This window comes from Electrona antarctica (genome assembly GCF_951216825.1).
Source record: "Electrona antarctica genome assembly, chromosome: 15".
NCBI lineage: Eukaryota > Metazoa > Chordata > Actinopteri > Myctophiformes > Myctophidae > Electrona > Electrona antarctica.
In genome coordinates, this window is record NC_136796.1 from 37,664,905 (window position 1) to 37,692,726 (window position 27,822).

At 42.4% G+C, this 27,822-nt stretch overlaps 1 protein-coding gene across 1 annotated transcript in view; it reads left to right on the plus strand.

Moving 5' to 3' along the window:
• Nucleotides 1-27,822, plus strand: part of calcr (calcitonin receptor) — an 84,567-nt gene that overhangs the window by 33,441 nt on the left and 23,304 nt on the right. The window contains exons 2-4 of the mRNA XM_079523124.1: nucleotides 19,142-19,207; nucleotides 23,094-23,244; nucleotides 26,013-26,120. Coding sequence (XP_079379250.1) covers nucleotides 19,142-19,207; nucleotides 23,094-23,244; nucleotides 26,013-26,120 — 325 coding nt within the window. The remainder of the gene's footprint in view (nucleotides 1-19,141; nucleotides 19,208-23,093; nucleotides 23,245-26,012; nucleotides 26,121-27,822) is intronic.

The window sequence follows — 27,822 nt, forward strand, 5'->3', positions numbered from 1 at the left end:
ACACACACGCGCACACACACGCAATGGAGGCCTGAAGCAGCCAATGCTAATGTGTTTATGAGTAGGTAGTGACACCCTGGCATGCAGACAGGCACACGCACGCACGCACGCACGCACGCACGCACGCACGCACGCACGCACTCAATCACTCACTCACTCACTCACTCACTCACTCACTCACTCACTCACTCACTCACTCACTCACTCACTCACTTGTGCGTTGCATACGCTCTCACACTCGCAGCACAGAGACACTTGCATGCACCCCAGTCATATAAAGCACATTTATGCAATTTCTCTCCTCTCCTCTCCTCTCCTCTCCTCTCCTCTCCTCTCCTCTCCTCTCCTCTCCTCTCCTCTCCTCTCTTCTCCTCTCCTCTCCTGGATTCCCTCCAGCAGCAAGCTGTCTGCCTGCTCTCTACACTGTATTTGCTACTGTCATAATGATCTTTTGGTTGCTACTCTGTCTATATTGCTTCTGCCTCTGACAGCTCATCACCGTGCTAGCCTGGCTGGCACACACCTTGATGTATTCGAAGCAAAACATCAACCAGTGTTGATTTTATGAAAACTACATAATAACGAAATAAAAACTAGGCCATGATGACTAAAAGTATAACTAAATATACTAGTTCGGCACTTCGGCAGTCAACAGGCTTCTTTTGTTTAAAGTGCAAAATTTGGTATACCCTACAGTATATACAAATGTGCTGACCTGAACTAATGCTTGGAATGGATTCAGAATCATGAAAACACGTCACATGCTACAAAAAGCATAATGAAAATGTTTAAAATCTTGCCTTATATAGGATTCTAATGGTATGGTCACATATAAACCCCTATAAATAAAATTGCTCAATGCTGACAGCCGGTCAGCAAGTGGATTCATGAATGTATGTATATTAATATAAATATTTTAGGCCAATAAAAAAGACCAAATTTCCCACTCCACAACTCCGACTGCTAGACTATACTGACAATTTCGTCAACAGATACAAACTAGACTAAAATGTTATCGGGGAGGAACTAGTGGAGTCTGTGGAGAAGAGATCATTTTATGCTTGGTTGCGCTCTGAAAATAGCCGATCTACAAGCTCACAACGCACAGCGTGGCGCGCTGTGAGCTTGTAGATCGGCTATTTTCAACCAAGTGTAAAATCTGCCATTACAACACCATCAAGGCCCACAGAAATTATTTTTTGTCGACAAAAAACAACTGCAGATTTACTTGATATTTAGTCGACTAAAACTAGACAAACACTAAAACATTTCAGATGACTAAAATATAACTAAAACTATACGAAGTTATATTCCAAAGACTATGACTAAACTAAAATCAAACTTTGCTGTCAAAAATAAAATCAACACTGATTTACACAATGTTTCCACCCCCGCGGCTGACTGCCGCGGAGGAGAGCATTTCCGGGAATCTGTCCGTCGCGGCAGTCAGCCGAGGGGGTGGAGCTTCATTTCCATCCACCAGCTGTCTAAAAACTCGGAAATGACGTAAAACACAGCTTCTTCTGTCCGCGGCTGTCGGCTCAAATGTGCCCATGGGGACTGTGTGTGTGTTTGGATTGGATTGGTCCATTTGAAAACCAAGTAATTTATATAACAAATTGGTTTTCATATAGTAGTTTGGTTTGTTCTATTTGAAAATTAAGTTATTTCGCATAGGAACTGCTGTTCAAATACAAAAATACAAAAATAAATGTTCTTTCTGTCTTGCCATGTATCCAGGACCAATGTTTTTCTGGTATTTGATTCAGTCCACTTCAAACCAAACCGTCATTTATGGAATCTTTTGTTTTCAGATTATCACAATTTTGTTATGGCGATATATTTACAGGATGTCTTTTTGCACAGCCTGGCAGTTGACTGGTATAGTACAGTAACTGTTTCAAAGAGATATTTGAGGAGATTGTGTTGAAGCCAATTGGATTTTGTTTTAGCAAGGAAAGCTCCCGAGGTTTCTTAGAAATGTATATATCAGCTAAATATTTTTCAATGGAAAAAAGCTAGCTATACATCATGGAAAAGACAAAACAACATCTGCAAAGGCGTGCGTGCGTGCGTGCGTGTGCGTGCGTGTGCGTGCACGCATCATATTATTTCTATATTGCAATTAATGAATAATGTTGGGCCACCATGATAAGTAAAGGTTCTCCCTGAATCTCCGTTGAAATGACCATGCCATTTGTTCGTTTTGAACTTTCAGTGCTGCCGCTTTAACCAAGCTATTTCTGTCTACCGTGTCTTTTTTATGGCCTCCCACTATATGGCTGATTTATCATTGGGAATGTTTGTTCCATCCACTGCACTGCACTTCCCAAAGCCATTAGTTGCTCCCGTAGGTGCCTATCATTTTTCCATCCAAATAAGCCCACTACTTTTCTAAATTTTAACCTTTATATCGGTTTCCAAGCTTGAGGAGTGGGATGCTGTATTTCAACTTCCTCTAATCGGCCTCTAATCTAATTTACTTTTCAGGGATCTTTTATATGTCCTGAGTCCTGACTCTGTGCCACTTGAGCCTGAGGCCTTATCTGTTATCCATGATTTGTCCTATTATTCACTGCTCATGTCACTGCTCAGGTAGCCTACTGCTCATGTCACTGCTCAGGTAGCCTACTGCTCATGTCACTGCTCAGGTAGCCTACTGCTCATCGGTGTTGATTTTGACAGAAAATTTAGATTTTAGTTTTAGTCATATAGTCTCTTGAATAGTTTTAATTTCGTTTTAGTCACGTTTTAGTCACCTGAAATGTTTTAGTGTTAGTCTAGTTTTATCTACAGTTGATTTAGTCGACTAAAATGTTTTTTGGCGGGCCTTGATGCCGTCGTAATTAGAAATAGCCGATCTACAAGCTCACAGCTGTGAGTTTGTAGATCGGCTATTTTCAGCATGCAACCAAGTGTAAAATGACTTGTCTTTTACTTATATTGGATCTCTTGTCCACTAGTCCCTTCCTAGCTCTGGTCCATAGCCCTAATGCCCATGCTGCCTTTGCATTAAGGCTATATGCCACTGTTGGCTTCCTGCCCTCGCATGAAATGCAGACCAGACCAGCCTATCCTCTGTAGCGAAAGGTTTTTTGCCCCCTCAATGTTGTAACTTTGTCTTACTCTATGGCTCTGGGCTACGTATACACTTGTATTAGTCATGGTTGAGGAGGGGTTATATAATATTGTTGCCCTAATCTACACAAATAATATGTTTATCCCGTTTTAACCCATTTAGACCTGAGGTCGATTCTACAAAATATCTTCTAAATACTGATCATTTTCTGAAAAACCTAGGTTTCTATGTCAGTGGTTCTCAAACCTTTTCATGTCAAGGACCCCCAGAATTATCTGCATTTGGCTGCGGACCCCCATCTGAAATTAACACAATCCCCACCGAAAGACGTAACCAACTACGTTAATCATTAGTCTCGGCAAGCGCCAATAAACGTAAGTTACGTTAATTCAGTTATTTGTTTTGATCCGATCTAGTCGAAAGGCTACTCACATTAGCTTCAGATGGCTATCTGTTGTTAGCCATAACACTGGACTGCGCCATCTTGATTTTGCGCGTGCAACCACGTGCGCTTTCAGTCGCTTTTATCTCCAATTCCCCGTCCCAGGCGGCATTTCTGTGGCTCAGTGGTCCAGGCACCTTGGCTGGTAATCCAGTCTGGCAGTGTGCTGTGGGTTCGACTCCCAATCTCGACGGCCTTTACTGCATGTCTTCCCCCCATTTCCTGTCAGCCTACTGTCTGTCCCTCCATAAAAAAGGCGAAAGCCAAAAAAAGCCAAAAACAAAACTCTTATTGCATTCAAAGTGTGTGTCCTTCCACATGTTAACAAATGAACTGCTTTCGGCGTATACTGGATCTCTTGTCCACTAGTCCCTTCCTAACATTTTAGTCTAGTTTTCAGTTGTTGACGAAATTGTCAATATACTGTATTTAGTCATAGCTTAGTTTTCATTTAGTTTCTATTTAGTTTTTGTCATAGTATTAGTCGACGAAATCAACACTGCACAGAGAGAGGTCTGGCATAAAGAGACAGATATGCCCGGCACGGCTGGTTAAAACTTTATGGATTTTGTGACGGTCGACCGGCTCACTGATGCAGCGCAGCGACTCAGCGCCGCGGCCCACCAGGACATCCCAGTAGTGCCAGATGGCCTCAGCGACTCAGCGGCCCACCAGGACATCCCATAGTGCCAGATGGCCAGTGCACCACCGATTCAAACCCAGATGGCATAGACGCCTGACTGTACACACCTGTAACATCTTGTGTTATTGATATAAAGAACCGAAAGGGGGTTTATTTGAGGTATTTGCAACGCATACCATATGGAAAGTATGGCCCCGGCAGGGCTACCAAGAATGTGACATATGGAAGTATTGTCATGCATTTCTTCCAAAAAGCTGAACTGCACTTGTACTCTGAAATGAGCACCATAAGCTTTGCAGCAGGAAATATAAATGTTAACATAATCTCTAATACACAACTCATCTCATTATGTTCACTGTTGCGTTGCACAGAAAGTAGCGTCTTTTGGCCACACATTTTCACTGCCTCAGTGAAGGCAGCTAGGAATCTTGGAAATTAATTCTTGTAAATGCAGCCTTGTGGTTAATGAATGGCACAGTTCTCCCCAGGGCCGTTTTATTGTCTAGTGGCAAAAAAGGAACCCAAAACCAAGAATCCAATGATTATAAACGTGTTTGAGTCGTGGTGTGTGGCATCTCTCCAAGACAATGAGAGGCCATGATGTACATGCTCAACACGCTACATTATTGTTCCTCTCACAGACACAGAGAATGAACTGGCATGCAGGAGCCCACAATCTTTGCCTATAATAAAACAGCTCAGCAACCTGGGGGATATCGTGACATTAGCATAGACTATAATAGGACATGCAAATCTGTTTAGGTGTTTGGGTATAATCGCACCAATGTTCTTCTTTGTTAGCTGGAAAGAGGGGGCCAATTTCATGGCTGTCAGCATTTTGCTAATCGGCCATTGCATTCCCCTATAGGTTGCTGGTTTGCAGATTGACAAATTGGGCAGGACCTTCCTCTAAGAAACATTTGAAAAGAGATTTTAAATTTTATTTGTGTTTTTGGTGTTTATAGGAAAGCGGTTAAACCATGGCATTCATTCCCCTATGTGTGGAGTGTATCTCCGGAAAGAAAAGAAACAACTACTTCCTCTATAAGACATTTTGAAAAGGGATTCTAGAATGTCTTTTGGCTCTCGATAGGAAATCGGTTAACGCTGGCATTCATCCCCCCCTTGTGTGGAGTACTATCTCAGGAAAAGAAAGAAAAAAAGACGACTCGAAAGACTTTGACGATTATATCTCCCAACACCCTGGTTCTTGATCTGCAGTCCACATTTTTGACATTTCAGAGACCATTATATCATTATATCGTTCACGCTCTTTGATGTCATGCCTTGAGCTGCCGCAGCGCTAACCTGACCCGCAAGTGGCCATTTCTTTTGACACTTACTTTTAACGGTCTGTTATCACTGTGGGTTATCACTGTGTGATAACAGTATTGTTGTCGCTACTACTGATGTCATTACTCGTTGGATCAGTGGTCTAGCTGTCATAATATGGACTGGGCTTCCAGCCTTGCACATTCCTCAAGTGTGTGCACCCTCGCTCTACACGTGGCAGATCACGGGTGCTGCTCTCCTAACATCTGCTTTATGGTTGATTTGATTTAAACATCATGGGTTTTATTATGCATCTCTGCAAGTTTCCGTTTAAAATGGTTTAGTTACAGTTATTAGGAAGGGCATTTCAACAATAATAGACAATCGATCGATGGCCTCATTTTGTGTACGTTCATTATTTGTCAAAATGTGCATGTTCTCGAAACATTTCAGGGCAAGTTTTGCCTTAAAGCATCATTCATCATCGTCGTGGCCTAACATTTGCTGTCGGGAGATATGAACATTAGAATGCCAATGGAATTACTTTAGCTGAAAAAGATGCTTTTAGTTAAATAAGTTATACAGCGGTTCCCAAACATTTTTGGCCATGCACCCCCTGTTACCTCCCGACCTAGCTGAAATATAAATTGCATTCCATACATGGAAATATAAATTGCATACGCGCGGCTATATAGAGGCATATGGCATATGCAGCATAGGCTATATTCTGCATATACTTGCCATATATTGGCATAATATATTTAAAATAACATTGCACCACCATTAGCCTTTTCATGTCGCGCACCCCCTAGAAGGCACTCGCGCACCACAAGGGGTGCACGCACCACAGTTTGGGAACCACAGTTTGGGAACCACAACGGACATGGAATAGAAATGGAAAAAGCGTGATCCTTTTCGGAAATTACCCACCTTCCTTAAAATGCAACCACTTATCCTAAGAGTGCATGGGCACACCTAAGACAGCTTACCGCAGCTGAGTTATTAGATGCATGGAGAGTTGGATAGTCTCTCGGGCCACCCCGGCCCGTTCCATAGAGTCATACATTAAAGTGGAGCGGGGAAATGGTAAGATAACTCCCAACAGGCCATCTGGCAAACACTAAATGTTTTCAGTTAGTATAGTTGAGTCCATTCTATGATGCAATAAAAAAAAAAAACAGTTTTATATTGCATCAGTGATTCAATGTCCATCCCATCTCCTAAGTTACTATTTCGTCTAAGTATTGTATAAGTGCGTGGGTTGTCATGGCATTCGATCCTATACGGTTGGATGATCATACTGGAGGTAAATCAAATGTTTACCGCAAGCTTCTTTTGAACAAATGGAAGGCCAAATCACACAATGTGTGTTCACTCGCCTCTTGCCCCCTCCTCTGTAATCCTTTTGAATAGCAAGCAGTCTTTTCAGAAGGATGCTTTTGCTGAGTCGGGTAATAGCCACTCCTGTGCTGCACTCCAGTAGTATTCACAATGCAGTCTAGACAGAACACCTAGAGTTAACATTTATTCAAATGCAATGTTTTGATCTAAGAAACACACAAGAAAGCTATTCAACCAGGGGTGTCCAAAGTGCGGCCCGCGGGCCAAATGCGTCCCAGGGAAGAATTGTATGCGGCCCGCGACTTCATACCTGAATTGTATTATGAACAGTTTGCCCAACAGTATGGGACATTTTTACACGTTTTTTTTCACCTGGGCATTTCCCAGAGTATAATTTGTCAGGGTTCCATGTTCCTTCTGGGTCAAAGAAAGGCCATTTTATTTCTTTCTTTTTTTTAACATATGGAGTTGGAACAACCGACCAAGCAAAAGACAACCAATCACCACCCACCTGCCACCGTCAACTCCACCCTGTGCCACCCGTGCCAACCACTCACCCACCTCCAACCAGGCCGACCACTCCTACCTCACCAATCACCCCGGGTACTTAAACACAAGTTTGAAAAACGGCGGCGTGCATAGTTTCCAGTGCCCATAAACGACCATAGGCTACTCCATGTCTATTCAATAAACAACCCTAAAGGTTCTTATGTCTGATGCTTGGTCTTTCCTAGTGAATGCACGTCTGGTTATATTTGGTTATGTAGTTGGCCCTTCTGTGTTTTAATATTTTCTAATATGGCCCCCTTTGAAAAGAAGTTTGGATAATTAAACCTTTATAATATGGGCACAAAATATGGGGGGGGGGGGGGGGGGTGGACTCAGCCTGCTGGTACAGGCTTTGGGGATCTTGTACCCCTTGACTCTCTGGGACTGCAGAGGGGACCAGGCTTTTGTGTGGGTGGGTGGGTGGCAGTGGTGGAAAAAATATTCAAATGTTTTACAAAAAGTATCAATGATGCAATATACAGTACGTATTTAAAACTCCAGCTTGTCACACTCCAGGGTTGCATGAACAGCCCTCGAGTGCTGTCTTCTGACTCCTCAATGACGTAACTCTCAGCTATATGAACAGCCCTCGAGTGCTGTCTTCTGACTCCTCAATGACGTAACTCTCTCAGCTATATGAACAGCCCTCGAGTGCTGTCTTCTGACTCCTCAATGACGTAACTCTCTCAGCTATATGAACAGCCCTCGAGTGCTGTCTTCTGACTCCTCAATGACGTAACTCTCTCAGCTATATGAACAGCCCTCGAGTGCTGTCTTCTGACTCCTCAATGGCGTAACTCTCAGCTATATGAACAGCCCTCGAGTGCTGTTTTCTGACCCCTAAATGACGTAACTCTCTCAGCTATATGAACAGCCCTCGAGTGCTGTTTTCTGACCCCTAAATGACGTAACTCTCTCAGCTATATGAACAGCCCTCGAGTGCTGTTTTCTGACCCCTCAATGGCGTAACTCTCTCAGCTATATGAACAGCCCTCGAGTGCTGTTTTCTGACCCCTCAATGGCGTAACTCTCCCAGCTATATGAACAGCCCTCGAGTGCTGTTTTCTGACCCCTCAATGGCGTAACTCTCTCAGCTATATGAACAGCCCTCAAGTGCTGTTTTCTGACCCTCAATGGCGTAACTCTCTCAGCTATATGGCTCTGCAGAAGACTATAGGCAGCTCACACCCGGTGATGTTTTCGGCAGTGCAAAAAAACTCAGTCCTCTCACGGCAGCTGCCGTAGCGTTGCCGTCCCAGGGATGTGCAGATAGTGTTAGAGAAGCAGGCCCTTTTGGACAAAAATAGCGACATTAGCAAATCTACAAGCTTTCAACGCGTTGCGCTTTGACGCCACAAAATTGTGCACCAGAATGTTTGTAAACAAACGTGTAGAGCATCTCCACAACATAGAATAAAGTGTCCAGAACAGTAGAACAGTCTATATAGTTCGTCAACCTGTGAATATTTTGAACAAAATAATGTATTTCTAATAGCCAATAACGATATCACGAGTGTTGTGTTCTGTTCTTCCAGAAATAAGGTTAATGAATTGAATTGCATTTTTATAGCGCTTTTCCAAGTGCTCAAAGCGCTTTCATTCATTCATTCATTCATTCATTCATGCATTCATTCATTCATACATTGGGAGGAGAAGTGGCGAACAGTCGACGCCAGCGTCCTCACTTCCCACATTCACACACCAATGGTGGCAAGCTCACACCGACCAACTCATTGGAGGCAAGCTAAGCTAAGTTAAGCTCGGCATAAGTCAAATACAGTCCTCAGCCTCAAGTCATAAAATATTTACATTCCACAAATATTTACATTTCATATTTCACTCTTATCTAGAAGGACATACAATTAGTGTGCAGATAGGGTTTCAATGTCACACCAAAGAACTGCATCAGGGATTAGAACATGGAACCTTTTAGTTATGTGTAGATCCTGACTGATATCGGTTTAGCATTTATATTAGATGTTTTTCGGTATAAACATACAAACATCCCAGTGGTTCACCAAGTGGCCACTGGAAATCACATGGTTTCCCTGTTATATAAGTGTCCTTGAGCATTAAAGAACTATACCATTCGTGTGTGAGTGTGAATGAGTGAATGTACTGCACATTGTAAAGTACTTTGGATAAAGGCGCCACAAAACCTCCATCTGACATTCATATCAGAATCAGATGGATGAAAGTTAACATGATTATTAATATTATTGTTATTATTATTTTACTATTTTTAAAATAATATTTACGATTAATAAAGAATTATAATATTTACTATTATTTCACAATTTACTACTAATGTTGCTCTGGAGAGGGAAGTCTGGAGCTCTCTGGTGGAGCTGTTGCCCCAGCGACGGATGGATGGATGGATTATTATTTTGTATTGTTTATTTTATTTGGAAAAAGCTAATAGCAATACATTCTACATTTCTTGTGCAAAAAAATCTTTAGAGCTACTGTATATTCCCAGGATTTAATTTTTTATTTTACCCTCACAAAATGTTTCTGGCCTTGATCTATAAAACCCACCCAGCAGCAAGCTGTCAGTTCACACCGACTCAACTATATTATCGACGCTCTTTCATCCTTCTCCCCTGTGTGCGTGCGTGCGTGCGTGCGTGCGTGCGTGCGTGCGTGCGTGCGTGCGTGCGTGCGTGCATGTGCTTTCTGTATATTTGTGTGTAATGCTTGGCGTACAAGCAGTCCCATTTACCCAATTTGAATGGACCTCATGAACATTCCAGAACAACCTCACAACGCATGAGCTTGTAGATCTGCTATTTTCAGCATGCAACCAAGTGTAAAATGACTTGTGTCTTTCACTTATACTGGATCTCTTCTCCACTATAGTCACTACCTAACATTTTAGTCTAGTTTCTATTTGTTTATTTTGTCTTAGTTTTACTCATGACTCATCATACCTTAGTTTTCATTTAGTTTCCATTTAGTTTTCGTCAGTGAAAAAAGGTAGTTGACGAACATTTTTCGTCATAGTTTTAGTCGACAAAATCAACACTGCCGTGCGGGTGATTTTCAGCGGGAGACGGGGCTTTGCCTTTGAATCACAAATCACACGGAGCAATATTTTCCATGTGCTTTGTTTAAGGTTGTGCAACAAGTTATAGGACCACCACCAGTCAACAACAATACGATGGCTACTTGAATTGTTGTGATTAGTGAAGACAACCTTCGGATACTGCTGTGCAAGAATGTGTGCCATTGGGGGAGAATTTCTATAGAATCGTTGTGCGTATATGGTGGACTGAATGTGGGATTGTGATAGCATCTGATAACAGCACCGCTCCCAGGAGTGTAATTTAGCACAAACGAAGCTCAAAGTCTCATTCCAATGCAGGACAAGCTAACATATTTCTGTGTTGGAGTCAGGTTCGAGTTGAGGTGAGAAAGGTAAATGACTGTGGTGCTGAGATATTTATTGGAAAACCTGGAGACGGATGTGCCCGTACTTTTATGGCCTTAGCCTTATCCTAAAAATATATCTTGTATCATTAGCATCTCCAACAAAGGCAACAATTAGGCTATTTGTTGCTTTTCTATGGTGCCAACATTTCTTTGTAGCTTACAGTAAGTCACATCCATGATTTACTCAACTGCACAGTCACAGGCAGTTGAGGAGGAGGAAGTTGTCCTCCATTTTCAACCTTCAGAAGGGTTTCTCTCATCCAAATTAGCCAATTATACATCTTTATTAAAGCTATAAGACTTTTCTTATCCACTGAAAATGCATAACAGTCAAAAGGCTGACAAGAAAAAATGCCTAATAAATGGTACCCAAATCCTGTACCCAAATCAATGCATGAAACAAAACACTCCCAGTCACTGTCGCTAACAAAGCTGGCCTGTTTGTGTCCCCAGTCTACCATCCCTGTCCTCCTACCGTGTATACTTCCCCCATAGGCTACTCCCTCTTTCCATCTCCTTCAAGTTATATCTTCAAGGCTTTCTATATAATATGTGGTCACTGGTGTGTATTTATCCACTGTGTACAGCAGACACTAGCTGGCCCCTTCTTATATAGTGACTCATTCGATTCACACCTAATCTGTCTCTGCACCTAATCTGTGTGTGTGTGTGTGTGTGTGTGTGTGTGTGTGTGTGTGTGTGTGTGTGTGTGTGTGTGTGTGTGTGTGTGTGTGTGTGTGTGTGTGTGTGTGTGTGTGTGTGTGTGTGTGTGTGTGTGTGTGTGTGTGTGTGTGTGTGTGTGTGTGTGTGCGTGTGTGTGTGTGTGTGTGTGTGTGTAGGCACGCACATACACACACATACAGTACACAAACGCCATGACTAATGCTTGCACAGAGACATGTTCACCACATGCCCAGGCACTGCAAGTTAACACATCAGACCCATTTGCGTCCATGAAATCGTACCGCAGCAGCATCAGCAACCAAGGCCCACAGATTGCGCCAGATCTCTCTGCCAGCCGATCGTCTTTTGTTAATTCAAACCTGTGTTGTTTACGATTGAAACAACAAGACCAGGAGGGTGGAGAGATCCTTCGCTGCACGATGGATTTTTTAATCTAACGCCGCGTCAGGGACCTTGATGGGCCTTTAATGAGGCTGTGAAATTGAAAAGCAGCTATACCTGCTCCATCTGCCAGCCACGCTCAATACCCTCATTCAGAGCCAAGTGACAATGAAAACAGAGTGCCACTATTCTCCCAGGTATAACCAGTCCTCACTGAGGACTACCTGGGAGAATGAGGACTCCTCAGTGGCTTTGTCATGCCAGAGATCCACACCTCCAGACTATTTAATGCTCATTTAATGCTCACACCTGCAGTGCTCAGTGGTCAGTCATACATTTATTCTCACCGAGTCACCCCACTTAAGTTGTTTCCCTTCAGCCGAATGACCCGGCCACGTTTCCCTTCAGCCGAATGACCCGGCCACGTTTCCCTTCAGCTGAATGACCCGGCCACGTTTCCCTTCAGCTGAATGACCCGGCCACGTTTCCCTTCAGCTGAATGACCCGGCCACGTTTCCCTTCAGCCGAATGACCCGGCCACGTTTCCCTTCAGCCGAATGACCCGGCCACGTTTCCCTTCAGCCGAATGACCCGGCCACGTTTCCCTTCAGCCGAATGACCCGGCCACTCCACATTCCTCTCTGTCCCTTAACACTAGAGTGACTGTGAGGTCTTTCTGACCCACTTTGAGATTTTTAAGTTGATTATCTTTGCCCATGAAGCTCTCATAAGCTTCCATGACCTTTCCTAAATATTCCATTCAAATCATCTCTGTTCTGCGAACATATTCGTACCTCCCCTCTAGACCTGTTGTCTTCTAAGTACGAACATGTTCGTGCCTAAAGCTTTACACCAAATATCAAAGGGTTTCGGTGAAAATCTACTTTAAACATTGGCCCGGTTGCTAGCTAACGCCTTCGTCACCCCCAGCACCAGGATTTTTGCGCACGGCCCGCATAGAGCTCCAGTCAAAGTAGGATCTTCTGTGGCTATTAACGGTGAAACCACAAGCGTTGTCCGTGGTTTTGATCCTCCATCCGAGGTTCGGATTGCATCGCTCCCGACATATTAACATTTCTGGCGAAAGGTAAACAGCGTGAGCTACTGTGCTAACATTAGCCGATCATTACAATGGCGGGCTCCAAGCCGGGAAAGCGGAAATGAAAAAGCCCAAATATGGGGAATATACCCTGGCAAGGCTTACCTACACTCTGCTGCCACCTAGTGGTAGACAAAGAGATTAACCATGTTCCCAGTATTATCTCATCTCACATGGGCCCCTTTCCCACCAGTTGGGAACCGGTTCAGTTCTTTTTGGATCTTAGTCCATGAGCCAGAGCTCCAAAATGTTCACCTTATGAATTGAGTGCTGTGCAAAACCATACCTTATACATTATACCTACATTATATGGTTATCACCATGAAACTTCCCCAGTTGATTACTTACACAAAGACAACGATTTATTGTATTACATATTTAAAAAATATATATATGCAAATTAGGCATTATTCAGGAAAATATGCAAAAAATAGAAAATATGAAAAAGCTACTACTGTGGTTATCATATATTAATTTACTTATTTTGATCCTATAAACAATTAAATATATAAGTATGGTGTTGTATGGCCCACTCAATTCATAATTAAAGGGACACTTCACCCTTTTTGCTAAAAGATATATGTTAATGACGTTTAGAAGATTTAGAACACTTTCCTGGGGGTCTTTATGTGTGTAATATGTGGTTTTAGATATTTTTGATTTTAGCAGTGAGCCCAGTGTCTCTGATGTCATCGACACTGGGCTCACTTCCTTCCTGGAATATAATTCCCATAATGCATTGGTGCACTGCTCCTCCTTGTGGATAGGGGGAGGGCTGGCTTACTGAGACAAGTCCAGGAAGGAAGTGAGCCCAGCGTCAGAGACACTGGGCTCACTGCTAAAATCTAAAATATCTAAAACCACACATTACACACATAAAGACCCCCCAGGAAAGTGTTCTAAATGTCATTAACATATTATGTTTTTGCAAAAAGGATGATGTTTCCCTTTAACGTTCCAATTTTGCAGGTCTGGCTCTTGTACTAAAGGACCAAAAAGAACTGAACCGGTTCCCAACCGGTGGAAATGGGGCCAAGGAGAAAAGCCTGCAAAAGAACTGCAGCAGAAAGTTTATTTTTAAATGTTTTTTTTGTGGCTTTCGCCTTTATTTTATATTTTTATGGAGGGACAGACAGTAGGCTGACAGGAAATGGGGAGAGAGATGGGGGGGATGACATGCAGTAAAGGCCGTCGGGATCGGGGCACACCCGCGGCACACTGCCAGACTGGATTACCAGCCAAGGTGCCTGGACCGCTGAGCCAGGCCCAGGCTGCAGAAAGTTTCTATAAGGCGGGAAATGTGTTGTGTGAACTTTGCGCTGTGCTTCACTTCGAGCCAGGCACATTTAGTAGCAGTTCTTGTCCAGTCTACCTATCCTTCATTTGCCTTTTTTATGTCCAATGTATTTTGTATTTAGTTCAAGTTAACTAAATGCATTTGAAATTAAATAAAAATGTTACTTGTTTTGAGCTTGTAGATTGGCTATTTTTGCTACTACAGTAATATGCAATGTGGCCCTCTGGGAGTGAGTGTGAAAATATAGTGGCCCTCTCCATCGTCAAAGTTGCCCACCCCTGGTCTACAGTGTCTGTTTGGGAGCAGCTAATCTCGGGCTTTGCTGGATTGATTGGCGTGAAATCAGCCTCGATGGTGCTACTGTGCAGAGGCCGCTTCATGTTTTGGCCTACCTTGAATCATACAGGTCGTCAATTCAAGAATCCGTACACATTCTCTCTGGAATCAGATGATTCAGATTCCAGTAATTGCTTTCATAATTTGTGAGGAAGGGGATTTCTTAAAAAAAAAAAAGATCATGAACACCATCCATTCATCTTCAACCGCTTATCCGTAGTCGGGTCACAGGGGCAACAGCTGATCTACAAGCTCACAAGTTAACGTGTCGCACTGCTATGCGTTGTGAGCTTGTGAGCTTGTTGCTGCTATTTTCAGCAAGTGTAAAATCAGCCATTACGACGGGATCAAGGCCCGCCAAAATACATTTTATTCTACTAAATCATCTGTAGATTTTATTTTATTTAGAGTAACACTACAACATTGCAGGTGACTAAAAAGTGACTAAAACTAATCAACACTAAGTTTCCTGGGTAGGCCATCAGGACCGGTACACCCCAATGACACAGCCCTGGATAGGCCATCAGGACCGCTACACTCCAATGACACAGCCATGGGTAGGCCATCCCAATGACACAGCCCTGGGTAGGCCATCAGGTCTGGCAGAGATCTGTGCTTAGAGGAGCGCACTTTTGTAGTATTTTCCTTGTTTCACTTCACTTCACCTCAGTCAGTCAGTATATTGTTTTCACTTCATTAGTGTGAGTAACTATCTAGCCTCCACTCGCGGTTCATCCGTGGGTGTTCTTTCTGATGTTTGTTGCCAGACCTCGAAAATATAAAATATATATATTTTTTTTTTCATGAATCTACCTGGATTCAAAATAAACAATGTTTGCCCACACTTGTATCCTGCCTACAGACAATGTCGATACAGGTTTTTGTTGTTTAAACTAAAGATGCCGTGGCTGAAATGAGTGGAAATAGTTGATAGGCAATGCTTCAATTTATAGTTGAGACGTTCGTGACCCTGCCATGTACTCCAAAAAGTATTGATAGATGTGTGGGTTGTGTGCATGTGTTGTCTGTGAAAAGAGTGTGAGGCGTGGAAAGAGACTCTTTTGGGATGTTGTGTTATGTTCAGCTACGTCAATTGAACACTCTTCCCCAAGTAGCCACTTTGTCGACCAATTTATTCTCACAAGTGCAAGATCAATCCTTTCAGCTTTCTCTACAAACAGTCAAATACTAAAATAAGTATATCAATAATAAGAGTGATACTGCATGGCACAGAGGGCACGGCGGAACATTGGTGCGATATATCCTTTTGTTGATAATAGTGATTGTTTGTGACGCAAGCATACTGTCTTCATTTTATTATGTTTGAAGGCATATAATATGCTAATTATATAGACAGATTAGATTCGATTAGATTAGCCTTTATTGTCCCAGAGGGATATTCACATATACAGTTAAACAATCAAACACATAGGAACAACACAGCACCACATAAAGACACTACAATGATGTGGAATCTAACGAATACATCTATAGATCCTAACACAAACAACATAGCAGTGAGGCTGTTTGTTTAATGCTGCAATGGCTGAGTGGACAAAACCTCTACTAAAGGAAACTTTGTCCCTCCATCTCAAAGTTATATATACAGTATATCTCCAGTTGAGGGGATGATCAGTGTCATTTGCTATGGTGAGTGCTAGCTGCTAGGCCTGTGACAGCTTTACGTGGGACTTTAATTGCCTTTAGAATACTTTAGAGACGATGGCTGTCAAGGTGGAGTCTCCTGTAACCACACAAAGGGAATAATTAGGGATATGGGAATCTGGGATGATATTATCGCGACAATAACAGTGACGCACACAGCTTTGTAGTATGTGGTAGAGGTTAGCGCAGGTCCAAAGAATTCGACCCATTCAAAATGGATAATTGAACAATTATAATTACTTCTCAGATAAGAAAGACCTTTGCATAGGACTGATTTGTTCGCGCCTGATGCCGTGACGAGTGACGACACATTCAGACTACACACTCCATATTTGGGCGTAGCTGCATTGGGAACTCGTGGTTATTATGGCTGAGTCATGGTGACATGGGTGTGACATCGTAGTGACATGGGAGTGGCGTCAGAGGTCCGCCCGCCCGCCGGCCTGCCCGCCCACCCTTCCTGAAAGGACCACCTATCGTCATATAATTGGTCCTCACTAATGTTCATAGAAGAATACCACCATCAATGATGTCACTGGTGGACGGGTAACGGGTTTCTGAACTGTGCCCACAGCCCTCACATGAGACACAGACCGAGGAGGAAAAAATTGTGGCATTTTATCATCAACATTAGTGAGGAGAGGACCAGGTAGGTTGAAAAGTGGCGAAGTGGTCCTTTAAGCCAATTTTAATATACAGTAAGATTATTTTAAGCTGTTGTTATGGTCTTATATAGTGGAGATTCCCAGCTTAACATGTGTGAACCTGAACAGTGAATCTAGATGTAAAATAAAACAGAATCTCAATTTGATTCAGTGTCATAATGATCAAACGGCAGATGGCAGATGACTTTTATACAGTTATGATAATGTGGCCGTTCTCATGGATTTCGTTCCTTAGTGGTTTGGTCAATCGATCAGAAATCACACATGTGCATTGACCCCAATATTGACTTATGATTGCATATGCCCAATTTTAAGATGTCTATTAACATTTTTGCGGGCGGGCTATGGGATCTGCAGTTGGTTGTGGTCTCAAGTCTGAGAATAATTGGCCAAGTTCCAATTGTCCTCCCTAAAGCCCTGAAACCTCACAGACTTAATTGACCTCACCTGGTGGTAAATGCTTGAGAGGAAGAGGGTCAGTAACCCATCTGGCGGAGTCAGGTTAGAGGGTCAGGGGATCTTAGTATAATCTGATCGACAGGAGGAATTGACTTTAAAGAAGCACTGTTTTTTTATGTTTGTTTCTGAACAAATGAACCAATATTTGATATTTGTTCAGAAACAAACATCAAAAAACTGAAAAAACTTATTTCTTCACGTTTCTTAAGCCAATTTGTCCTGTCGATCAGATTATACTAAGATCCCCTGACCGGAGAGGCTGCTAGGGCTCAAAATGGTATTAAAGGAATGGGACAAAACTTTGAAGATGAGTCATTCATGACCCTTACCGTAACTTTGAAAACTCGATTACAATCAGTGCTTGTGTAGCAGAGTGGCTCAGAGCCTCTGCCTGATGGCCTCAAAAGTCTAATATCTCCCCTGGTCCAGAGGGATAAGGGAACTTTATCCCTTTGGTCTAGTGGTTTTGTTGGACTTTCACACGGGAGGCCCGAGTTGGAATCCCGGGCGTTACACTTGTATTTAGGTTATTCTATTCATTAAATACATTTTTAGTGTTTGATTATTATTTGTTTTAAATTGTATTTTTGTAGGCCTATATATATATTTGTACTTTACTCATTTCTTATCTCTTGTCCTTTTGTCCGTTTTTACTAAAGAAAATATATCTCCTCTATTCCATCTCTCTTTGAGAACAGTGAGAAGCACAGTATTTGTTATCGTTCTAATCGGGCTGCATACTAATTTGCATTCTTACTGATGTTTGGAGGATATCCTGGTATACTATATTTAACGTTCAAAGCTATGAATTGTGGGTAATTCCCTTAGGCATAGTTTGCATCGACTGCAGACATACAGAAATGATGCATGAAAATGCTTTGCCAGATCCCTCACAGACTTGAAGATTTGACAATGGGACTGCCATTCCATTTTGTACACTCTCAGAGTTACAGAACCATAAGGTTCCATTTGGTATTTTGGTTCCAAACTATCATTTATCTGGGGACCCCATGGAACTCCCTCAAGGTACCCCTGGGGGTCCCCGGGTCCCACTTTGAGAACCACTGCTGTAGGGGCTCTCTTATCCATGCTATACAAACAGTAGCCCACTTCTAGTTGTTCCATGTCAGAGTAATGGGCCTTAGAGACAGGACTCACACAGGGACAAAGCAATGAAGCCCGAAGCAGCGAAGCAAGCTGTTATCTCTGACAAACTCAGCATCACCATTGACGCGGTGTTTCGATGCAGCTCCACAGAAAGTGAGGCTCAGAGCAAAGTGATTAATGAGCCCGCCCACTATCTTCGTTGGACTCCTTTTTCCTGTTTGTGGTTTGCTTGGATTGCCTGTAATTTGTCATACCTCTTTGGTGCCCTTGTTTTGTGAATAATAATAATGGATACACTCCCTGTATACCACCAGTGCTGTGCATTCTACACACACTGACATACTGTCACATAGACATACACACGCACGCACGCACGTACGCCACGCACGCACGCACGCACGCACGCACGTACGCACACAGTCACACAGTCACACACACACAAAGTGAAACTTTATTGCTCTGAAATGTCAATACCGCATCTCCTCCTGTGTTGAATTTGCATTCCAGATTAATGATTGTTCCCTCCCGAGGGCAACGGGTATAATCCTGGTGTGAAACACAGAGACAGATATTTCTGTGTGAATGTTTTTCATGCAACCAATTTCACAGCAGATTTGTTTATTTATTTTTACATAAGTAATTAGTAATGTCATGTCATCACTTATTTCCTTTTTGTCCCCCTCTCTATAGATGATTTTCCCTGGAGAGAAGATGTATTTATCAAGCGTTCCCTGGGTGCTGTTGCCGTTCACGCTGGTAAGATCCTCTTTTTAATCAAAGTCGAGCCTTTTGGAGATGACTTAATTCTCTCGTCATCGCATGAGCTTCAAAATGGAACAGATTTGGTCCAATGATTCTATGTACTCAGCATGAATGTGAAAGATTAATTTGGTAAAGTTCACTAACATTTCATCATAAATTGGTTCAACTTCTTAATTACAAGTGCGGATGGAACAAAAAAGACCCTCAATCCATGACGGCGTGTTTCAGTGTGCGTGTCTGAGTATGTGTCTGATTGTGTGCGTGCATACGTGCCTGGATAATTTTGTCTGTGTTGAGAATGTAATTACTACGAGAGAGATAGAGATAGAGTGTGTGCGTGCGTGCGTGCGTGCGTGCGTGCGTGCGTGCATGCGTGCGTGCGTGCGTGCGTGCACTGTATATTATGCATTATTGCGCATTGAAACGTTTAAAAAAGGCAATATGGCAGGATGATGCATCCAGTCCACTACAGAATGCTGTAATTGATGTGAAGTCTTTTATTCCCGACGTCTACATTTTTAGCAGCCTGACGAGCATACCGTGCGCGCGGTATTTCTTGTCGTGCTTGTGGCCAAATAAAGTGGTTGGTCCATCCATCCGTATCAGTGTGAAATAGAAGCTCGCTATTTGGGTTGCTGCTCAGCATCAGGTCTGACACGGGGTGTTGGCATGAGATCCTGACACATTTTTCACGGCTGATGCATCTGTTTCGGTTCTGTTTTATGTTCCTATATCATTATTATTTTTTAGCGCTTCAAAACTGCATGGCAGTTCATAGCAAAGCAAATGAATAAATGGATTGTGATAGGTGAGGAAAGACCTTGGATTGAGGGGGCGGTGCAGAGTGAGGACTCTCTCTCTCTCTCTCTCTATCTCACACAAAAACGCACGCACGCACGCACGCACGCACGCACGCACGCACGCACGCACGCACGCACGCACGCACGCACGCACGCACGCACGCACGCACGCACACACACACACACACACACACACAGCACACAGCACACACATGCCTCTCTCAGTCAGTACTGATCATCTATTGCTATTCGTGGTGGCCTGGTGGTCGTATGTATGACGTCATTTGCTTCAATGGTTGGAGTGACATCATATGTACGGCTGCTAAACTGCTACATGAGACATCGAGCATTCGGGGGCAGAAGTCACTGACGATAACACACCATCCTATGGCACAGCGCCGAAGGGGCCGTTCAACTAGAACAGGGTTTGTCCAACGGATTCATATGTTATCACTGCATTAACTACAGTTGGGTGCCACCGATATTGTCCCTTATCATTTGACCCTTTTAGGCCTGACCTCAAAATTTAAAAAAATCCTTCTAAATCCTCCAGTTTTCTGAAATAAATATTTTCACGATTTTTCAAAAATAGCAGACCTACAAGCTCGTAGCGCGCCACTCGGTGGCGCGCTATGAGCTTGTAGATCTGCTATTTTTCAATAGCTAAATTATAACATAATGTTTAAAACACCAAAAGGGGTTCCCGCCCAAAATGGGTTAACTGTCCTTTTGCGCAGATCACGCAAACCTCAGCAAAAAGAAAAGGACAATATCGATGGCCTCCAACTGTACACCTTATCACCCGTGAAGCGTGTTCACTTGGAGCGCACGCAGGACGGTGCAGACATGTCAGGGGCATGGAAAGTAGGCGGGGACTAATATTTAATACGCAACTGGAACGGTGCTGAGTCGGCTCTGGTGGCCGGCCGTCGCAGCACTCGGCACGGCGCCTCGCTCGGCGATGCCTCATGTGGCTCAAGGCAACCAGAGACGGCGCGCCTCCGTCATGGTCACGGTCATGGTCACAAAAAGCAAGGGCTCCCTAACGTGTCAGTAGTTTCACTTCCGCGTTTCCTAGTATGTCTGATTATCACATATTGGCTCTATTCCAAGCTTCTGGTCATGTACATATTCTTGATTATAGGCTGATAACATTCAAAGCGAGTGGTTTGTCTGTATCTGTCCGTCTATATGTCTCTATGTATCTCTGACTGTCCCCACAAAAGTAGACCAATCGGTGAACCACACCCAGCTCATACTGTATGTCACGCTGCGACACCAACCACAGTTCTGCTACATTCTGCTAATTATTCAGCTCTATTGTATGTACATGTATAAAATAGAACTGAATGATATGTTGTTATGGTATCGTTATATTGATACCAGGACACGGACAAGAATGCAAAAGGAAAGGAAAATCGTCCTCTGTTTCTCATATGTTAAAGGGTAAGACCACTTCTCTGGAGGTTTGGGTTGTTTTCTTACCTTGTTATGAGCAAACTAGTCCATTCTATGAATTATTTCGCTCCCACTCGATTTGTCACTCACTTTATGAATGTGCATACCCTCTATAAAGGTACATATGATCCATCTCCCGTTTCCACTCAGCAGAAAACTGTTAGCTTCTCCTTCATTATTGAAATAGCAATGCATCAATCATGGTGTAGGCCAGCTAGTCAACAGCGGAGGGAGCGCAGGGGGTTGGTGGGCCACCAAAAACATTCCCTCGTAATATGGGGTCGTGGTATAAAAGAGTTTGTGAGAACCCATCAAATACGCTATGATCTGGGCCCAAAACACACCCATGCATACAATTGCATGGGTGTGCACCATATTTTACGGCCTGATTATTTGCTGTCTAATTAGTCAATTTATTGGACACGGCCCTGAGGCATTTGCGGCCATGCCCCAGTTTAGACCAGGCACCACCTTGTGTCATAGATCGTCTAAATAGGACCCGGCCTGTGACTTGTTTTGTTGCTGTTGTGGCCTTGTCCCTGCTTTGGCCAGGTAAGCATCACTCTCAGAAAAACACTGAGACCTGAGAAGATGGGACTGAAGAGAACATTGACCATATAAGCTGGCCAAAATGATTAGATTCAAGTAAAATGACTGCATGGGAAGTGTAAAAGTGAGCCTGGCATTTTATGGGGTTTAATTCCTGGCCAAACAACACATAAAAGACGGCTTTCAGAAAGCAACTGAGAGGAGAGGCATTTACCCTGTGACATCATTTTAAAGTGCTTCCAAATGCAAACCATCCACCACAGATAAGATTCCTGTGGAGAAACTGCATGACTACCCTTCCCTACACTTCTCAGATGCACATAATTGTGTTGTAAATTTCAAAATCCCTATCGCATTTTGTACAGTATTTATACTGCTGAAGCTGATTAAGCACATGCAGTATACGTTTATTTTGACATCAGTGGTTAGTCACTCCTATAAATTTGAAAGTTTCTAATTCGATTCTGCAGTATATATGCCCCTGCTGCCCCAGAGGCCCGTGCAGGTTCGCCTCTCAGAAGCGGTGACTTCTGGCTTGGCTGGGTCCGCCCAACAAATTCAGTTGGCAGCCTGAACGTGTGGGGGAGCCAGCAGGGGATTGTGTCCCTGTCGCAGCACATGCTGCTGAGAAGATAACATGAACCTCAGCATGCGTTTTGCTCTCTCCACATGAAGCTACTCTCTGTCGGGTGAAAAGAAGCGGTCTGTGAAGTCATGTGTGTAAATGGAAGGCACACCACGCTCCCTGCCTGCAGGCCAAATGTGGGAGGTTGACAGTCACGGGGACTACCGCAATTCATCATTTTACGCATAACACACACACACATAATGTACACACACACACACACACACACACACACACACACACACACACACACACACACACACACACACACACACACACACACACACACACACACACACACACACACACAGATGAAAGCAGAGGCACCTGGCCACGCATATGCACTAACCACCCCCACACATACTCCAAATATCGGTAGAAAGCACATTTTTCTGTCTGACTCCTCTCCCTTTTCTCATCCGTCTTCTGTGGCCTGTTGTCTCTACAGAGCTGGGCGGTCGTTGTGTCCACAGAGACCACCCCAGATACAGCGCTCAGTCTTGGGCAGAGCATAATGGAGGGCCAGGGCCAGCCTGCGAGCCAAGGTCAATACAAATGTCTTGAGCTGTCCAGCAAAGACCATCTGCGCAACAGAACGGGTGAGGGCTCAAATCGCATTAGGTCTGAAGAGCCAATTTAATTATCTTGGAGCAAGTACAACTGGAGTGGCCATTGTGACGTCTGTGTCTTGTAGTGGTGCGAACAAGGACAGCACTCTCTTCTTTTTTCTACTCACAATACAACATGCGCCTTCTAAGCAGCAGAGACTTTACGGTGCTCTATTATTATAATGATAATACTAAACTTTATATAGAACGTTATTTTATGTAGCCTATAACCACTTTAGTCCCTGTGAAAATAAAAGTTTAATCCGCAAACATGGGCCTGGGATACCAGGTTGAAAATGGCAAAACAATGCTTAAAAAAAATAAGTAATTCCATGAAATGAGAATTATACAACAGGTCGTTTCAAGGAAGGAATCTGATTGGTTGAAACAGCTTTCTAGCCATGCTTAAACCAGCACAAAATAACACCTAATTAAAACAAAGAATTCAGCCGTGATGTTCTCCCAGAGCGCAGCAGACTCGGTGGTTAGGCTAGCTAGTTTCCTGGGACATTCGTTGTCGTAGTGACTACATTTGTCATGAAAAAATGTTTTTTAGCGATGATCTTAGTTTTAAGGGTAACTGTTGTATAATTGCAATATTACACTTGAGGGTGTTCTTTATCATCATTAATGCCCTTCTGCGATGCCTTTCGGAGTTCCTGCAGCATCGCAGGCGTGCATTAATGATGTTAAAGAACACCCTCTCGTGTAATATCGCTTAAATGTAGACGCCAATTCTTGACTGCAACACACAGACTCAGACTGGCGCTCAGAATTGTATTTTCGTATTTGTCTCAGAGTCACTGTCACCGTATATAAAATCAAAAATAAATCTTTCCAGAATGCTGTCCTCTGCTCCTTCAAACCGTGAACAAAGCGAGATGATGTGTTACACACTAACCATGTTGAAGAATACTGTTTTTTACAAAAAACAGATGCACGCTGTATGGCCAGTACTCAGACTGTGAAACTAGAGAACAATGCATTTCGATGGCCAATTGCTAATCCTGTGCAGCCTTCACTTCTTCACCCCCAAAAGACTGAGAAAAGTTAGCGAACCACAAGCCTACTTATTGACATATAAATGTAACCATTTAACACTCTAAAACAGCTGTTCTGTTGGAATGAAAACCTTCTTGGGAAAAAAAACTAAAAACACACAAAAACGAAATTGAACTTATATATTGTCATTTTCTGCCATTTCGCCATTGGCGGATTGAGGCACTTTTTCCCAGCCTGAGTCACATATTTTCAATCAGACAAAATTGTATAACGGTTAACGGGACACATCCAAATGGGCAATTGTAAAAAAGAGAACTGTTTTAGCTAAATCTAATTAAATTTAATTGTAAGCCGCAGTAGCCAGAGCTGATCCTCTCACCAGGTGTTCCACAGCATGACAACAAAGTCCAGGGCTCGTATTTGTCAGGCCTCTCAGTGTAGCAGATTGGTCCTCTAAGTGCCAGGAAATTCTCTGAATGAGACAAATCTGGTCCCACTTGTCGGCATGGGAGAAAAGGCATTTTGTCAACTATATTAACTTAGGAAAATACTCCTAAACAAGGAGCACTTGAGAGCTGTCCTAATCCATTAAGGTTTAGTTTCCAGTGAATGTGTGAACATTTTGAGAAAGGAGACATATCTTCCATGGGAACACTAAACAATTACGCTTATTAAAACATAATACCGGTGATTTAAATAGAGATAGAAATGTTATGTTTTGATATTTCAGCACAATCCATTTCTAGGTTTGAATACAATCTACAAGTTGCCATCCTTGTAGTCAATCTATTGCTACAAGGATTGGTAACAATATCACCATGCAGAATGCAAATAAAGTGCACGATTGCAACGGAATTAGGTATCTTTCTCATTCAGTGAAAGCATTATCAAAGCTTTTATTTTAAGTGCGGTAAAAAAAAAAATCATTAGTTATTATTGTGGTATTATTGTGGTAAAACCAAAAGATAACTCCTTATTGAAAGTGGTTGTAGGAAGCTTCATAAATGCATCTGATGTCCTATTCTGAGCTAGATTTTAAGTCCTATAGTCAAACTTTGAATGAATAGTTTATTTCGGTGCTTTTACATTTACATGTTAAGTTTCATCATTTGCATTTAAGTTTTTTTTACAAAGGGGTAGCAACGAAAAGGTCTAGGCTGAAGCCAAAGCTTATTTTGCCTAGCCTTTAAGAAAAGAAACAAAATAGAAAATTAATACAAAGAAAATAAACATAATACAAAGGAAAAAAATAAATAAAGCATTTCTTTTTAGAACTTAGTCATTTTAGAACTTATGATAATAATCTTATGTTAATGTTTAATAATGTTAATAATAATGATCTTATGATAATAATAATAATAATGATCTTATGATAATGTTTTATATCTATTTAATACCCTACTTTTAAATAGCTTTTTAAATTTGATAAGTGATGTGGATAGCTTTAGTTCATTATCCAGGCTATTCCACAAGTCAACCCCTATTTTGGATATACATCTACCCTTTGTGTTGGTCCTTGCCCCTTTTTGTTTTAATACGCTTTCAAGCGTGATTCCTTCCTATAGGAGTGATTCTGAGATGCTTGCTAAATGTAGGCCCACAGATCAACATGTGGGTATTATGTATTTATACACATTCTGCCGTGTTTACTATTCAAGGAAAGAGAGTGGCGGACTCAGTAACACTAATGTATACTCTATAATAATGCATTCATTATAGTGAGATGGTACTACAATTACAACTTGACTCCCTCCCAGGTGTGTATTGTGGCGTTATGTGGGATGGCCTGTTTTGCTGGGGAGAGTGGCCTGCTGGAACATACGTAACACAGAGCTGCCCAGGTTACCCTGCCATGGATCCCGCTGGTAAGAACATCCCGCTACTCTAATGCACATTAGGCCTGTAACGATATATCATATATCGATATTAATCCAGACGATTATCGTCGTGAATCCCGACGATATTAATCGATTTAATAATAATACATGTTTTTTATTTTATTTTATTTTTTATAGGGGGGCTAGTAAATTATGGTGTGTGTGATATGAAATGTGAGCTTTAATCATATTTGGAGAGAAATGAGACTCCATGCAGTCACTTTCAGTAGAAGAAGCCTGCAGAGGGGAGCTGTGTGTGTCTGTGACTGTGCCCAGGTGAAGGTCGTTCATGCTCATTAATACATCAAGGAAGGCAATTATGTTTCTGCACTGTCAAATAGGTCTACATCTATCCTAAGATGCCATCAAAGATGCCATCAAAGAAAGCTTTTTTTTACATGTTAACTCGAGCAAGGTTCTAAACAAGAAAGCATGTTTACAGTTGTTGCACAGAAATTAAGTCATTTTACATGAAAAGTTTTGCAATGTAGTTGAATACAAATTGTGAAAAAAGCTCGGGGGGGAAGATAAATCATTTAAAAAAAAAATCGGTCATTTGTCTGGAAAATAATTTTGTGTTATATATAACATATATATAATATTGTGAAAAATCGTATTGTGAACCTCATATCGTGATACGTATCGTATCGTGAGTTGAGTGTATCGTTTCATGCCTAATGCACATGTACAGGGGCTGCATGCTCACGTTCTGTGCTTTTGACTCACGAAAATAGATGAGAGCAGAGAACATATTACACCAGTCCTCCGCAAAACTTAATTGGCTCCCGGTCAAGACTGGACAATCACCTAGATCTGCATATATGGAGCCGGCCAGCAACTCTTGTTGATCTGACCTCATCAAACCCTGTACACTCAAGACACGCTCCATATATGGCCAGTACAGAATTCATTCCATATGTTGATCATGCCAAAGCGCCAGCGCTCGCCCAGCCGCCTGCCGTCACCTATAGGCGGATGCGTGCCCTAAAGGGCGAGGTCGCTTCTCGCCCTCAGGGCGTCTTACTGGTGTTATTGCATGTGCAGTTATTACATTATGAGTTGTCACAAGGCTTTACACATTTTTGAAGATCCAGGTCATGCCAGCTCTGATTAGCTGGAGATGCAATAATAGGATTATTGAAAGAGTGACAGAGTGAGTGGGAGGCAGAAAGGCAGCAGTGGTGGGAAAAAGTAATACTTTGTTTTACTTAAGTAAAAGTCTCAATACCATGATGTAGAAATACTCAGTCCACTACCAGTAAAAGTCTGGAATTCAAAATATACTTGCGTAAAAGTACAAAAGTATTGGTATTGGTATCGAAATAGCACAAAGGTAGAAAGTACTCATTATGCACAACGTCCCATTTCACAAGTTTTCAAATGTATATAAAATTCATTTGAAAATAGCAGATCTACTGAGCTTGTAGATCTGCTATTTTCAAATGGCCAAAATCTATATAATGCATATTTTGTAATAATAATATAAATGTACAAAGTAACTAGTAACTAAAGTTTTCAAATAATCGTAGTGGAGTAAAAGTACAATATTTGCCTCTGAGATGTAGTGGTAAGTAGTGGTGAGTAGAAGTAAAAGTGTTGCCCAAATAAAGGACAAATACCTCACAACAGTACAAGTAAATGTACTTAGTTACTTTACACCACTGAAAGCTCCATAGCGAGGGGCGGCCAC